The sequence below is a fragment of the Microcebus murinus genome, chromosome 6 (genome assembly GCF_040939455.1).
Source record: "Microcebus murinus isolate Inina chromosome 6, M.murinus_Inina_mat1.0, whole genome shotgun sequence".
NCBI lineage: Eukaryota > Metazoa > Chordata > Mammalia > Primates > Cheirogaleidae > Microcebus > Microcebus murinus.
In genome coordinates, this window is record NC_134109.1 from 102,931,475 (window position 1) to 102,947,500 (window position 16,026).

Here is a 16,026-nt window from a genome sequence, read left to right on the forward strand (position 1 = left end):
TTTATAGATCAATTTAGGGAAAATTAACATCATAAAAATATTGAGTCTTCTAATCTATGAGTACAGCTAACCTTTCCACTTATTTAGGTGTTTGAATTTTTTTTTCATTGGTATTTTCTACCTCAATTGATGAATCAAAGTACATTGGTACAATGAAATACTACTCCACTCTAAAAAGCAACAGATTACTGACACATGTAGCAGTATGGATGAATCTCAAATGCATTATGCTGAGTGAAAGAAGCCAAACTCAGCAGGCTAAATAGTATATGATTAAATCTATATGACATTCTAAAAAAGATGAAACAATCAAGACAGAAAACAGATCAGTGGTTACCTTGGGATGAAGGGAGTAGTTGATTGTACAAGGGCACTCAGTAATTTTGGTGGGTATTGGAATTATTTTATGTTTTGGTTGTGGTGATGGTTCCATGACTGTATGCATTTGTCAAAATGCATAAGACTGTATATATAAAGGGTGAATATTACTTTTTAACTATAAAGAGTTTTACCAACTTACTGTAGTTATTATATCTTGCGAGTAAATCGAAACTTTTATCATTGTGCAGTGTCCTTCTTTGTCTCTAATATTGTTTTTTGCCATGATAACTCAATATGCCTGACTTTAAAAAACATAATATTGGGGGGCGGGGGGAGGGATACCTGCTTGACATGAGAGGAAAAAATAGAGATAATTATATATCTCAATATATGCCAAAAGAAAAAAAAAATTCAGTACTATTCAACATTAATGATAAGGAAAAACCCTCTAGGTGAAGTAGAGTAGAAGAGAATTTTCTAAACCTGATTGTTGTGATCAACTAAAACCCCAGAGCAACAGATATTCTTTGTAGGGAAACTTTGGAAACATTCCATTTCTATTTCTCCATTAAAAGCAGAGACAGTTCAAGGATGATCACTGTTGCTACCATTATTGAATATTGTAGTTGAGGCCCTAGCGCAAGCAGTAAGACAAAGAGTGGAAGGGAGAGAAGAAGAAAGGAGGTAGGGAGGAAGGGGAACAGGTACCAGTCAAGAATGCATGTGACTGCAAATATCAGAAAACTACCAGTGGCTTAAACAATGAGGAGTTCGTCTCACACACAAGAAATTGGGAAGTAAGGATGGGATTTCTAGGGATGGTGGCACTGATCAGCAGGGTTGTCATGATGCTCTTTCTGCTTTACCCTCTTTAGCATGTTTGATTGCATCCTCCTACTTGCCACCTCATGGCAGTAAGATGGCTCCTGCAGATCTGGGCCTTCCTTGCACACTCCAGGCAGGAAGAAGGGAGAAATAGTGGTGTCAGTTTCTTCCCAGTAGCCTCTGGGTAAACTTTCCCCTACATCTCACTGGTCACATGTCCACTGTTAGCTACAAGGAAGACTGGGGAAGTGAATGTCCTGGGATAGGGTTAGAGTTAGAATTAGTGACATAGTTATACGAGATCATTTATGCTTAGTCTTCTAACCCATTCATGAAAATTCTGTTCTTTGTTGGATATTAAATATATTTAATATTTGAGACATACTTATACTAAAAAATTATTTATTGTTTATCTTAAATTAAAATTTAACTGCATGTCCTTTAGTTTTTTGCTGAATCTGACAACCCTAGCAGCTGGGCATATTGTCACCCTGAAAAAAACCTAGGTTCTAAAATTAGCAAGGAAGAAAGGGAGATGGCTACTTGGCAGGCAAGTATCAGTAACTACCACAGAAGCAAGCAAAGTTGTCCAAAAAGACAAGGTGTTTGGGTTTGGTTTGGTTTTTTTATTTCCTGACATTAACTCTGGCAAAATTTATTATACAGATTTTTCCAGCGGGGAAATTGAGTAGCAAAATAAGCAGTGCCTTAGGATACAGTTTTGTTAAAGATGCAGACACATTCTTCAAATGCATGTGTCTCATAAAATCCAAGGCTACATGAAATGATAATGTAGTGATAGCATTTCTGCAGGCAACTGAGAAAATTCCTAGAGATATTGTTAACTGTGGATTAGCCATGTCAAATTACAAATCTTTGAGATCTTTAACCTACCAAATTGTATTTGAATTTTGCAAAAATCTTTTAAAAGTTATGCCCACTTGAAAACTTCTCAGCAGCTGTTTTGTTTCAATATGGGAATTTAGCCATAAATCTCACTTGTCTGCAGGAACCTGAAAGTTAAACAAAAGGCATAATGAGTCTGCAAACAATAGGAATAACAAGTTTTCCTGGTGAATCTGTGGATTCAAAGCAGCCTGGGAGCAGGGTGTCAATTTACCTTCAGAAATGGCAGAGCAAAGTCCAAAGTGGACACCAGGGCAGGAGAGTACAGAAGTCGAGGCAAAAAGTTACAGGCTTAAAATGAGGTCTTCATACATTACCACACACTGGCCAGGGGAATATGAGGACTACAACAGATTAGGAGGGAGGGTTGCCTAAAGCCATGGAAACCCGAGAAGTGTAAAACTGGGTTGGTTGGTCATACGCAACAAATAAATCCCTTTTGCAAAGGTGAGTTTCAGTGATAAGGCTCTGCAATTCTTTCTACTTTTTAAAAGATGACTGGAGATATTCCTGGTAGCCCACTTGAGACAATCTGAAAGAAGTAAGTCCTGAAAGTGAGATTCTAAATTACATATTGATATTCTTGCTGGTTTTGATCAATATCTGTCAATTCCTTCTAAGACTGTTGTTACAGAACAAGCGACAAAAAAGGGGGTTGGAGTTGAAGGGATTGAGTTGAAAGAAACCTCACTTCTTTTGTTCAATTAACTATTTAAATAAAATTATTTGTTCTCTTTCTTGGAATGAGTAGTGTATGAATTTTTCTCTCCCGAGACTGTCGGACTTGGGTTGTTTGTAAAGGGCAGTCAGGTTTGCTTCCAGACAACGGGAGAGGTGCCCTGGGAAAGTACTGTCTAGCATGTAGGTCCACTCCCTGTGGACTAGCTGTGTTCTCCAAAAGCTGTTACTTACAGATTTAATTAATTCTAAAAATACTCTTTACAGTGCTTTTTGCTTGTATCACTTCCCCAAGTCATTTAAATTTTTAGAATCTTTTTTATTGGCTACACAATAGAATAATCCATCATATGTAGCTATATTAATTACCTTTACATGAACTTGGGAATCTGGTTATTCGAAGAACTCTTATAGCGAAGCTTTTAGTAAGGCAAATATTATTCTAATTTACCTGCTTTTAAAATTTGCCTTTTCATCAGGGCAGTTTGCATAAGGCAGGCCGACCTTGTTTTCTGATGGAATACAATGTTGCCTTTCCATGCCTTTGGCTTTCCTTTTGAAGTCAATGATCATGGATGTTTCATTGAATGGATACAGGAAAGACAGATAGTGAGCCAATAGTGGGTGACAAAGCCGTTTGACTTTCAAGGTGCAAACCCAATAGCATCCATCCCATGCCTCAGCCTCTCCTGAAAAAGGTAACACTGCACCACCTCCATCCACAGGCTCCATTGCTGAATCTCAGAAACCACGGCAGCCTCCAGCAGAAGTGAAGGGCTCTCCCAAGAAACAAAGATCAAAGGTATATTCATATTTCTAACTACAGAAAGAAAAATGTCCTTATTTACAATATTGTCTGTGAGATGTTTGGTGATATACACACGTTATAGAGATGTGCCTTTCACATAGAAATAAGTGCTATTTCAGCTGCTGCCAGGATGCATTGGATTTTAAAAGGGTGCGGGGTGTTGCACAAGTCACCTCTACCTCAACACTATCAGTGGGATTTAAAATATTCAATCATCTTGCCTATTGTGAGATTAATTAGATGACTGGGTCAATCTGAACTGCTAGCTGGTCAGGAGTCCAGGAGTCCGGGATATAGTAGCTAGTGCTTTATATCCAAATTTGTGTTACATAGGATATGTTATTGTGAGGTTCTACTGTATTTTATTTGTGTTTAAGCATAGGCTAAGAAGGTAAGATCTCCAACTTTGTAGAGAATACCTTAATGAAGAAGAGAAGGAATTTTGTATTCTTTAACATTAGGACCTCATACTACATAATTCATCCTCATGGGTATTCCTGCATGTTGAAGATGCTGGACTTTTGTAGCTTGATTTCCTATGTTTATGGGCCCCAGACAGACTTGTGATAATTGAAACTTTTCACTACAGAAAGGAGGCAGCTGGCAGTGTCTTTTTCTGGCTTACCCTATGTGGTCGTGTTCTCTGCTACTCTCATAAGGAAAGAAAAGAAGAGAAATTGAAAACTGGCACAGGAGAAATTAATCCTACTATGTCTCCATAGTAGACTGTTACCTGTTCTTCCCAGATCATCTTCTTTTAAGGCCCAAATCATCAAGAGTTTTTTTACTGTATTTTCAGCACTGGTGGGCTGTTTCCCCTTAAGAGATTTCCAGGCTATTTATGTAGCAGCATGTCATGTGACACCCCAGTTGCCATGGCAAATATTTGTGTTTCGTGAAAAATGTGGGTGAAAAAAAATCAATGTAAATGGCCAAATCCCAAGACAGACAGGCCTTCGGGCGAGTGTTTGGCCTGCACCATTATTGTTTCAAATTCAGCTGTTTAACAGGCTGTGAGAGGCCATGGGCTAATGTGCATAATGGGAACAGGCGGAGGCACCTGTTTTGATTCTCATCCTGTTGGAGCGCTCAGGTCCCGTAGTTTTATAGAAAACAGATCTACAGGTAATACAAATATTATGACTAGGTTTTAGCCAGGCAGCAGTTCACCTCTAAAAGAAAAATAACTTTTAAAAATTGTGACATGTTTTCTGAATGCTAATTAGCCCTGGCTTTTATTTCCTGTGTTGACTTCACAAAGCTTTCCCAAACTGCTGAAAGCAGTACTTTTTAATGACTTTTTCCTGTGCTCCTGCATTGGTACAATATTTCTGAATTGACTCTTCCATGGTAAATGTAATCATTCATATACTTTGTGGGAGGTGTCCTGGGCTAAGAGAAAGACTTCAATATGCCGAGCCTCATGGTAGGGCCAGTACAGACCCTTGGTCAGTTTCCGCCACCATGCAGTGTGCTGCCATATGGAAAAGGCCTTTCTTGTAAATACTTCTCCAAGTTCCCTAGAAGTGGTAGTTGGCATCTGATTATAGTTGTTTTTGTAAATATTTACTTTGTCAAACTCTTTAAAGCAAACAGGGCTTGGCACGCAGAGCATCTTTGTCTGGGGTGGAAAAGGTCTTTCCAATTATTAGCTCCTGCCTGTGCAGATAGAGGGAACAGGCTGGCCCAGCGGGGGAAGTGGGGGAGGTTGGGTCGGGGGGAGCCTTCTATTTGTTTTGTAAAATTGCCCATGAGAGTCCTTTTGATTTAAACTGTGTCTCATTCTTCATTGTAGGGGAAAGGCAGAAGGTCAAAAGGACACCATGATAAGAAGGTCTGTAATTTGTGTGACTAGTTGAAATTTGGGATCTGTCACCTGATGTCCCTTCCTTTTGCTGCAGGGCAAAAGCACGGGAGGCCCTTGACAGCTGGAGATGGCAACAAAAGTTCTTTTGCACTTCTTTTATAAAAGAAATTAGATCATGTTTTCAGAAAAAAAAAGTCATGGTTCCTTTAAAGTGAAAAACCTTTTTTTGTCCTCTATTGGGACTGAATTACTGCTCAGGATTCTGTCCAAACAAATGATTTAGCACCCTCAAAACTGGCTAAATCACATCAGTCTTCAAAGATGTTCATCTTTTAAAAGTACACTTAAAAAGAATTAAAATGTGAAAAATAAATGCAGTTGTTTCCCAGCATGTGCTTACATGTATGCATGCATACAAGAGCACATACATGGGCATGTGTACATACGCATACATACTGCATATATGATGTAGTAAGGATGTGGGATTTAGAGTTAAGCTGACCATAACAACTAAGGTAACAGGAAACTGGAAAATGAAACAGTCCCCACATATGGCAAATACGTGCCAGCAAATAACATTCCACAAGGTCATGCATGGGTAATCAAAGTCCTGAACTTGAAACAAGAATGCAGTGGATTCTCCTTGTTGTAATACAGTAACTTGAGCAAGTCACTTGAACAATCTGTACCTCACTTTCCTTCCCTGACAAATAGGGATTGGGCCTCCTTTCACATAGAGTCGCTGCACCGACCAGGTAAGTAAGTTATTGTGTGTGAAAGTGCTTCGGAGCGATAATGCACTTACCATGAATCACTGGTCCATTTTTAAGAGTAATATTCTAGGCCTCCCTTTCTTGATGATCTTAGTAAGACTTTCAGAGGAAACTTAGCCACCCTTTTCAAGGAAGAAGAGCCCACCTTTTGGGTTTCCTTTTACTCCTGCAGAGCTGTGTCTAGATAGGGCTGTATTTACAAGATTGCATAGTCTCTCTGAATCTGGGCACATTGTTCCTAGATAAACTAAGAAGTGCAATTAGATCCTTTTCTAGCTTCCCGTGACTTCTTACTGTGAGGAAACTGTGAGCTTGATGCTGCACTTCAAAAACAGAATATAAGGCATGTTTATCTGAAATATTTGTAACTGCTGATGTTGATCCAGCTTGTCTGTGTGTGTGACACCCAGCACCTTCCATACCCACTGAACCCTCATAGCAGCCACAGAACCTCTGTGCTGTCCTTGTCCCCAGGCCCACCCAGATGGTAAAGGAGTTCAGGAGACCCAGCTGAAAGAGTGAAGCTCCAGAGTTTGTGCTCTCTTCACATACCAGGTTATGAAGTCTTCCCCATGTGCCAGTTTTTCAAATATACTACCACTGCTACTATTACTGCTCTTGCTGTAGCTGCTACTATTGCTACTGCTAGCAGCTAACAGGTATTAAGTGTTTACTCTGTGCCAGGCTCTGTTCCTCATCTTATGTGGATTCTCTCATTTCATTTTCACAACAGTTCTGTGCAGTAGGTACTATTATTAGTCCCATTTTACTGGGAGGAACAGAGAGATTAAGTCATCCAACTATAAAAGTAAACGATAGAGCCAGCATACAAAACTTGACTTTGGGACTATACCAGAGCCCCAGTGCATTAGAAATTTTTATAAATCTCAATTATTTTTTATGTAAATCTTTCTTAAATATATCTTTGCCTAGTTAGCATAATTTAACATTTTCTCTATTCAATACCATGTATGCAGAAAACTAATTTCTGTGGGTTTTTTTTGTTTCCTTCAATATTAGACAGCAGTTGTCACCTCTGCTGTCATGCCTGATTTCTTCAGCTCTGACTTTAACAGGGTTTTCTATCTTCTATCTCAGTTAACCAATAACCCACACTCAAGAAGATGGATGGTAAGTTTGAGTCAGTCAGGCCCTGCATAGGATCCAAAGAATAAAATTTAAAAAACTGTAGTAGTGTTTATAATAGTTATTTTAGGAAATCCAAAGCGTCTTTATTTTTGGGAATCTAGTTCAAAGATTTGAAGTCACTAAAGTTGCCTCTGTCAGCAATTAAATTTTTTTGTTATCTTAAGGCAGGCATATTAACAACTATGTTAAAATTTGCCTAAGTTTAATTGATATTTTGATAATAAAAACTATATGGGCAAAACAAGCAAACAAACAAATATACTTATTGTATTATCAGAATACAGACTAAATTCATGAGTTTGTTTGCTTCTGAGAAGGGGAGAGAGGAATTGGGCTGAAAAGAAATACAGAGGGGACTTCATTTATACACACACACACACACACACATACGCACACACACTGTGCTTGTGTGTGTATGTGTATATCTATATATCAGAGGCAAAGAAAACAACAAAACAACAAAAATGTGTCCATAGTAGTTTTTTATGTTGTTCTCTATACTTCTCATTATGTTTAAAATTTTTCCAAAAAATTTTCTGATTAAAAAAAAAAAAGTCCAAATTGAAGAAAAAAAAGAAAATTCTGTTTCCTAAGCTGTATTTATGCTATAAAATTTCCTTTGGTACAAGAAGAGTAAGTTTGGGTGATAGCATTTTAATCTCAAAATTGGGGCCTCACTTCTCTTAGTAATTTTTTTATTGTTACTTTCTTTAGTATTTTACCAACATATACTTTTGATCCTCTCATTAGAAAACTGTGATTATTTTATGAGTGAGTCAGCTGAACAATTTTAATCTGGCAATGTGTAACATTAAACATTTCACTGCCTTTATCTGGTCTCATTTTCTCCTATCAGTATGAAGAGGAGATTGGATCAGAGTGGTGTTTTTAAGGGGCTTCCATATCCCCCACAATCCTCTCCCCACAGCCCAGCCCCAGGGAAAGTAGAAAAGTGGAAGTTGGTGGGGGGGAGGGGGTATACAGTGTTCTCTAGGCCCCTCATACTCTAGCATCTGGGTTATCAGTTTTACCTCTCTACCATCAAATTATAAAGTGTTTGAGTAAAGTGTTCCAGGCTTTATACTTTCAAAACCACTGGTTGATATCTAACAGCAGTTGTGGCTTTAACGTGGCCTGTCTGGTGGGGGCGTAAGCCTTCTTCTTAAAGAGTGCAGGGTGCCTCCCTGGTTGACTCTGCACTCCAAGCACAATCTAGCCTGCTTTCTTGTCTTGCCCAAAAGGGTTAAAGAGAGGGTCGATCTCACTTTGATAAGAATTAAAGCTCTGCAACCTGGAGATACAAGGTGAGATTCAAAAGCAAGTCTAGGCTATTTTTATCTTTTAGACCCATTTTCTCTCATAAATCCTCATTTAAGTTACCACCTTAAAGGAAGAAAAGAAGAAAGTCCAAAAACAGAAAAACCTTAGAAACTTTTAAAACCAATTACCGTTTCTTCTAATTCATTAGAAATTGTCATCCTCATCCATATACATTTTTAACATTAGACTTTCAAAATGTAGTAAAATTATGTAGTTTTATTTGCAAAACAATTTTTTCTTGCAATTCTTGCAAAATAATTTTTCTTGTAATTGATAAGAAAAAATTATAAGGATTGTTTTTGCTATTCTTCATAGCATTGTCTAACTGCACATTTTTATTACATGTGCTTAACAATTTTACTTATATATACCAGAAAAAAGGTTAAATTATCATCAAGCCACAAAATTATCTTTATTTTTTTTACATTATCTCTTTCATTTATCAATAATGACCTGATATTCATACAAAATTTGGAAAGCTGAAAAAGGAGAAAAAATATGCAAGGTATACAAGACTGTTTTTCTACAATATCACAACTCTTTGTGATATTATACTTTGGCATATTCCTTTGTTGGTATCATACTGTATATTTAACTGTGATTTTACTCTTTTCACATAGCAATTTATCATAAGCCTTTATATATAAAGATTAAAACTCATTATGGAACATTTTTAGTGGCTACATAGTATTCTATATTAAAGATATACCATAATTTATTAAATTGTAAATGTCAAATTATTGATAATATTGATAAATTATTTATAGTCTTCTCTATTATAAGTAAAACTGCCACAGACATTTTTCATTTTGTATGCAAATCTTTGAATTTGGGCTATCTCCCAGAGGTAGAACTTTTCGGTTAAAGCATATGGACATTTTTGAATGTCAAACCGTCTGTTAGTGCTCTAAAACTCAAGCTATGCATTTGCAAATAAATTGTATGATCATAGGACAGCTTTGTGCTGTGAACCCAGTCCAAGTGGCTATGAGCTTAAATTTTAGTATTCTCCACATTCATTCATTCATCCAACTCACCCTTATTGACCTTTTGCTATATGCCAGGCCATGTACTAGGCACTGGGAATACAGCAGTGAACAAAGCAAACCAAGTCCTTGCCCTCTTGGTGTTTGTATTCTAGTGAGAGGGACAGGCAATAAATAGATATTTAATACAATGTCAGAGAGTGATAAGTGTTATAAAGACAAATAAAGCAGAATACATATGTGGGGATAGAGATAGAGAATGTGACAAGGTAGAGTGTTATAAGAATTCTGCAAGTATTCTTTGGTGATCTGTGATCGGACTTACTATCCATGCACTTTTCCTCTGGAAAATTGGAATGTCAAGCTTTACTCTGGTGATAATAGCAGTCCTTTCTGAGGATTGCTTTTTCCTGTACCTGTAGGGAAAATGATAGTGTGTCTTTAGGCTCAGGGATCAGGGACCCAGGCTGCTTCTGATTCCCATGCTGCCAGGCTGCCTGTGCATGTCCCCAGCAGGCTCAACCCCTCCGTCATAGTTATCCCACGTGGTCCTTAACCATGTCACATCCTCTCAGAGAATATTGGAGGGATCACAGAAAAGATGAAATTGATGCAGCAGTAAAATGAAATGTGTCTCTAGAAGAAGAAAAAGAAATTTTACATTTGACTGAAAACAGCCCCCATCTATTTAAAAAATTTTCCTGATTTTGTTCTGTTTGATCTTCAACCAGAATTTGATCCATCGAGTGTTTTTGTTCCAGGAGAATGCATCAAAGTGTGCAGATTTTTTCTCCTCAGGAAGTGTTTTAGAGTTCAGGAAGACTCATTTGAATAAAGATACCTTTCAAAGCAATTGCAGAAATTATTCCTAGAAAATTGCTGCAGGTCTGAGTGGTCTTTACACTTAATTCTCTTCCTTTTATGTGTCTGCTCAATGAGTTCTCTGTTTTTGCCTTTTATTCTCTTTATAAAGGTTAAGGACTCTGACTCTCACTTTTAATTGGCACTTAAGGCTTAGGCAGTTTCTGGATCCTATGAACTGAGAGCCATTGACTTGCAAGCTCCAGGACACTGGAACAGCACTTTTTGGGGTTCTCTCCCCATGACCACCCTTACACATTAGATGATGTGGGCAGCTATTCATCTATTTTGGTTTGAAAGTTGCTAGAAAGAGTTTTCTATCTAAAAAAATAAAAAAGAAAAAAACAATCCCCTAGGTCTTTTCCATGGTGCATGAAGTGATGCCATTGGAGATAGTTGCCTTTGACTCGATGGCTTCATAAGCTCCAGATGTTTATTAAAAAGCCAGTACCCCTGGAGGGGTGACACATTAAGTCAGAGAGGCATAGGATATCAAAATTAGAAGTGCCCTGAGTGATCCCTTAATGGAAACTGGAACCCCATGGGAGAAGTGGCTTCCCAAGGCCTCAGAGGAGGCTGGTGATAGATTAGATTCCAGGTCTTCTTGCTGCACATCCACCGCTTTTCTACCATTCCACGTTATGTTCATTAGCATGTTCATAGGGATTACTTTAACAAATTGTTTTCTAGCCTATCAAATAGGAAAAAAACAACAGGTCAAGGCCAGGTTGGGCTCTGATGCAGTAGGTGGTGAAAGGAAGGCTGAGCAAGAAGAGCACGGTGCAATAAGGAGCCATTTGTAGTATTTTGGATGGGTGAGGCTGTGGACATTGGTGGCATGGGTGCAAGGGACAGCATGGAGTAGGGTGTGAAAAAGAAAGCACTGAAAGGCAAGAAAGAAGGACTGGAAAAGGAGATGGAAGGGTAGCAAAGACATACTTCATTCAGTGCTACCTCTCCTTCCTTTAGTTCTGTATGGATTCGGGAGGTTTAAGAACAGAATTTTGGCAAAACATACTGCCCTAGAAGTTAAGAAGATCTACCACTGGCTCTGTGACCTTGGGAGAGTCATTTAACCTCTGTGAGCCTCAGTGTCCTTATCCATAGTGATAACCACTGACTGGGGGTGATGCATTGCGAAAGGTTCTTTACACATACTGTAATAAGCGCAGCAGCTCTGCATGGGCATTACATGTTTACAGATGAGAAAATTTAGATTCAGAGAGGGGAGTAATTTGCCCAAGATTATGTTGCAGATACTGGCAGAGCTTGGATTTGAACCCAAGTGAGCCTGACTTCTGGGCCAAGGGGCATTTCCTTGGGTCCACAATAGCCTACCACGCAAAAGGCAAAGCCAGTGACCTTCATGATCCCTCATGCTCTAACACTTAGGGCTGTGTTTATGCTGAATACCTGACTCCTAATTAGGTCAGCTACTGTTTCTGAATACTGTGTATATCTTCTGAACAGTTCTAGCCAGCTGAGGTCCTGATGTTTGTTCTGTACAAAGCTCAACACCTCGTGGACCCTCAACAAAAATTTAAAAATGAAGGTCAGACAAATGGCATCTCTGGTCTCTGGGTAATAATGAAGACTCCCTCTCTGAGGTCCACTCCATTCATATTAGTAATCTAAACTGTCACTTAGAGCCTTAATCTTCAGGAAGAATTTACTGTTTTTCACACCATGCAGTTGCGTAGGCTAATTACTAATGGATGTCTTTTGGTGTTTGAGAAAGTAAACATTGGCTTATAGTTTCAAAAGTGTTTTAGCCTTTCTAGGCAAAGGTATGATTAGTATTCCCTAAAGATGTTATCCATGTTGGATTATCCCAAATACTTGACCATTTGCCCCTAGGAGATCTTGCTTATATCCAATGTAAGGATCCAGTTTAATCCTACACCCACTGCTTTCCACATGTATGAATAGAATATTTTTCATAAAGACATGCAACTTAGAAATATATTCCTTTTTTCTGGAATTTTTCTTTGTGGGTAGTTATTTCTAAATTTAAGAATGCAATACTAGGCCTTTCTTTTTTGCTTCACATCTATGACTTACTAACATACATAATCATCATCCTGCCTTCCTGTTTTTTGTTTTAGATTGAGAATTTTCCCTAAATAACTGCTCCAGAAACTCTCAAAGTTACGTAATTAGTGATTACACTTTGCAAATGAAGAAAAGCATTTCCCAGCCAGTTGACTTAGTTAGTTAGAGCAGGATGCCAATAATTGGGCCACAGCCACAGGTGTGGGCCAAGTAGTGTGTGCAGCGATCTCACAAAGGTAAAGGTATGGCTGTAGTCCCAGGAAGGACCAGGTAAGGAAGCAGATGCCTCAACAGAGATCCATCCCCACTAGAAGGACAAAAATTTGCTATTGAGTCAGTAATATCACATTAAAAGTACAGCACATCCTAAACAAACAGGGAGAGAAGGAAAGAGAGGGAGGAAGGGAAAGAGAAAGAAAAGAAAGGAAGGAAGGGGGTGGGGAGAGGAAGGGAAAAGAAAGGAAAAAAGAAAAGAAAAGAGAGAAAGAAAGAAAACCAACAAATAATAGTAGACAAGTTCACGGCAATAAATAATAAAGGAAGCATGACAGAAGGAGCAGAACTTGAAGCATGGTGTGACCTTTAATCAGGGCTCTTATTCCTCGCAGGCTGCGAAGCAGCTTTGTCTTTACCTGCTCAATGGATCTCACAATGCTGATGCACTGCTTTAATTTGGGAAGCCTTTCTCTTGAGAGGCATGTCTTTTCTTGCTCTAAGTCTAAAGTGCTCCCAAGTGTGGCATTCTCTGTGACAGATGTACTACAGTTATGCTTTAGCTGACTCCAAACCCATAGCTTCCCAGTGCCTGAGTGGTCTATTTGATGTCCAAAAGCATGTTTCCTTCAAGAGCAGGTCTCTGCCGGAATATCATCCAAGAAAGTAGGAAGGTGTAATCCCTTTGTTCTAAAACAGCCACTGATATATTCTGCAACCCCAACCAACCTGGGGCTTGTCTTTCAGAAGGTCTAAAATGCATATGCTGGTGTACAAATTGTCCTAGAGAGACATAAGAATCCTCTCCTTTTTGAACTTCTCCTAAGTTTGTTCCATCTTCATAGATCACCCCAATTTCACATAACTCTCTGTAAATATAAGGAATTTCAAAAATATTGGCACATCACTAAGCAGAAAAGATTCTCTGGCAAATCTCCCATCCATAGATTTGCTTCTTACAGGAGTCTCAGAGCCTTGGTTGACAGTATCAAACATGTGACTGGCAGGACCAGCCAGAGCCACACATGTCCATCTGTGAGTATTTTGTGTGCCTGTTTCTCACTGATGAAGCACTGTCATTCTTTTCCGAATGCTAACCTTCCTACCATCAGAACCCATTCCTGAAAAGAAGCAGAAACATGGCCATAGGCCGTTTCTGTTGGAACACGTGCCACTTGTCTTCTCCCCAGAGTCATATCTCCTGCCAGCACCAATGTCTGCTAAAGGAGGCATGACTTCTCTAACTCTCTCTCTTGCCTATCCAAGAAGAAGGAATTTCTTTGCATTTACCCAACAGCTTGCATTCTCTTCTGGTGCCTTGATTAGATCAAAAGGGCCAGAATCTTGGCAAGAGGACTTTTTATATCATTTTTATGCTTTATAACAACTCTTTAGTTAAAAGTGTATAAAAGTTCACTCCTGTTTAAAGCCTGATTCTAAAGTTAAAGGAAATTCCCCCTTTTGGAATTAACACTTGCTTTTCAGCATTTTTACTTCAAATAACAGTCTAATGAATTATTCCACTGCCCAGAACCTGGGAAAAGAAAAAGAATTTGAAGGGTTTTAGAAAATTTCTTGTGTTTTCTTATTGTGTTTTTATTGTAAATATATCTCTTGGCCTGTTTTTCTCTTAGATAACTTTCTGTCTTGAATTTGTTAATTACTGTCAGTTAACATTTATTTAGTAAAGACAAAGCAGGAACAATGTAACGTAGTAATAACACAGTGCTGTGGCATAAGTGTCACTGATAAATTAACTGGGTTTTTTGGGGTTTTTTTGAATTTTGTGAAAACTCTCCAAAATACAGAGAGCAATATAACCCTTGTTAAAAATGGGCTTATACATCTGAAAACATTGACGTATTAAAGACAATGTATTCCTTAAGTCCCTAAGCAAGAAGAAACAATCATTACAGTAAGTTAATACCTGGCTTACTCAAGGCCTGAAACATCTGTGCCCTCCTCCTCCCCATCCCCTCCACCTCCCTCCTGCTCCCAGGCCCCTAAGAACATTTAGACCACAGGGCAGAGCATCAGTGTTTTCAGTGCAACAGGTTTCAATAACTGAAATGTAGTGTTTACAGAATGGAAACAGATGCAACAATATTTCCCTTTTTTTTTTTAAAGTGGGGTGACATTGTGAATTGCTGTTGTCATCCAAAACCTGTTCTGATTTGATTTTGAAAACAGCATTTATTCTGGGTTTCTTTTAACATAGAAAAGTATAAAGAAGAAAAAACTTGTTCTTTGTCCTGTTCTTAGAGAACCTATCTTGACATTTATAAATAAAAGTAGTATATTTCCATGACTTAAGATTTCTATCAATACAGATAGGAACAAAATATAAATCAAATGCTTCCTTGGTTTTATTTGTTACGAGATTTCTGATTCTAATCTATCTGGGGACAGCTCCAGATATGTCCCTAAGAAGACACCAGACTTACTAAAAGAACACTTGTTGGCCGGGTGCGGTGGCTCACACCTGTAATCCTAGCACTCTGGGAGGCCAAGGCAGGAGGATTGCTTGAGCTCAGGAGTTCAAGACCAGCCTGAGCAAGAGCGAGACCCTGTCTGTACTGTAAATAGAAATTAATTGGCCAACTAAAAAAAAAAAAATATATATATATATATATATATATATATATATATTAGCCAGGTATGGTGGCATATGCCTGTAGTCCCAGCTACTCGGGAGGCTGGGGCAGAAGGATAGCTTGAGCCCAGGAGTTTGAGGTTGCTGTGAGCTAGGCTGATGCCACGGCAATCTAGCCTGGGCAACAGAATGAGACTCTGTCTCAAAAAAAAAAAAAAAATAGAAAAGATAAAGACACTTGTCAAGAGAAACCTAGAAAATGACAAAGGTGATAACACACAACATAATGCTCCTTGTAAAAATCACCTCTGGATACTGAGAGAAGATGTCAGAAGAACTCTACAGCACTGAAAAGCCATGCTCAGTTAGGAAGTCAGAAACAGCATTTAGTGGGCATATTTGAAGTTATCTTGAAGACTGCAAAGAAAGGTTTCACCCTGATTTTCAAGATTGGTAGATAAGTTATGAACAAGGAATCAGCAGCTTGCTTGTCTAAGACCAGGCTTGCATGTATAAAAAGCAAATCACAGAGAGTAGGGGTCAGTTGACCATACCAAAGTAAACTAAATGCATAATTTTTATAATCAGTTTCCTTGAGCAATTTTATAACACTTTTATAAAAATGTTAATAGCTTTGAGTGATCTCTAAGATATTCTTCTGGTAATGGGTTTTAATGATGTATATTATGCTAGCCAGATTTTCATATTATGGCATGCATGTGATAAATTGATAC

At 38.4% G+C, this 16,026-nt stretch overlaps 1 protein-coding gene across 1 annotated transcript in view; it reads left to right on the forward strand.

Moving 5' to 3' along the window:
* Window positions 1–16,026, forward strand: part of IQCH (IQ motif containing H) — a 223,007-nt gene that overhangs the window by 105,262 nt on the left and 101,719 nt on the right. The window contains exons 8-9 of the mRNA XM_012740721.3: window positions 3,456–3,532; window positions 5,334–5,372. Of these exons, the coding sequence (XP_012596175.2) occupies window positions 3,456–3,532; window positions 5,334–5,372 (116 nt within the window). The remainder of the gene's footprint in view (window positions 1–3,455; window positions 3,533–5,333; window positions 5,373–16,026) is intronic.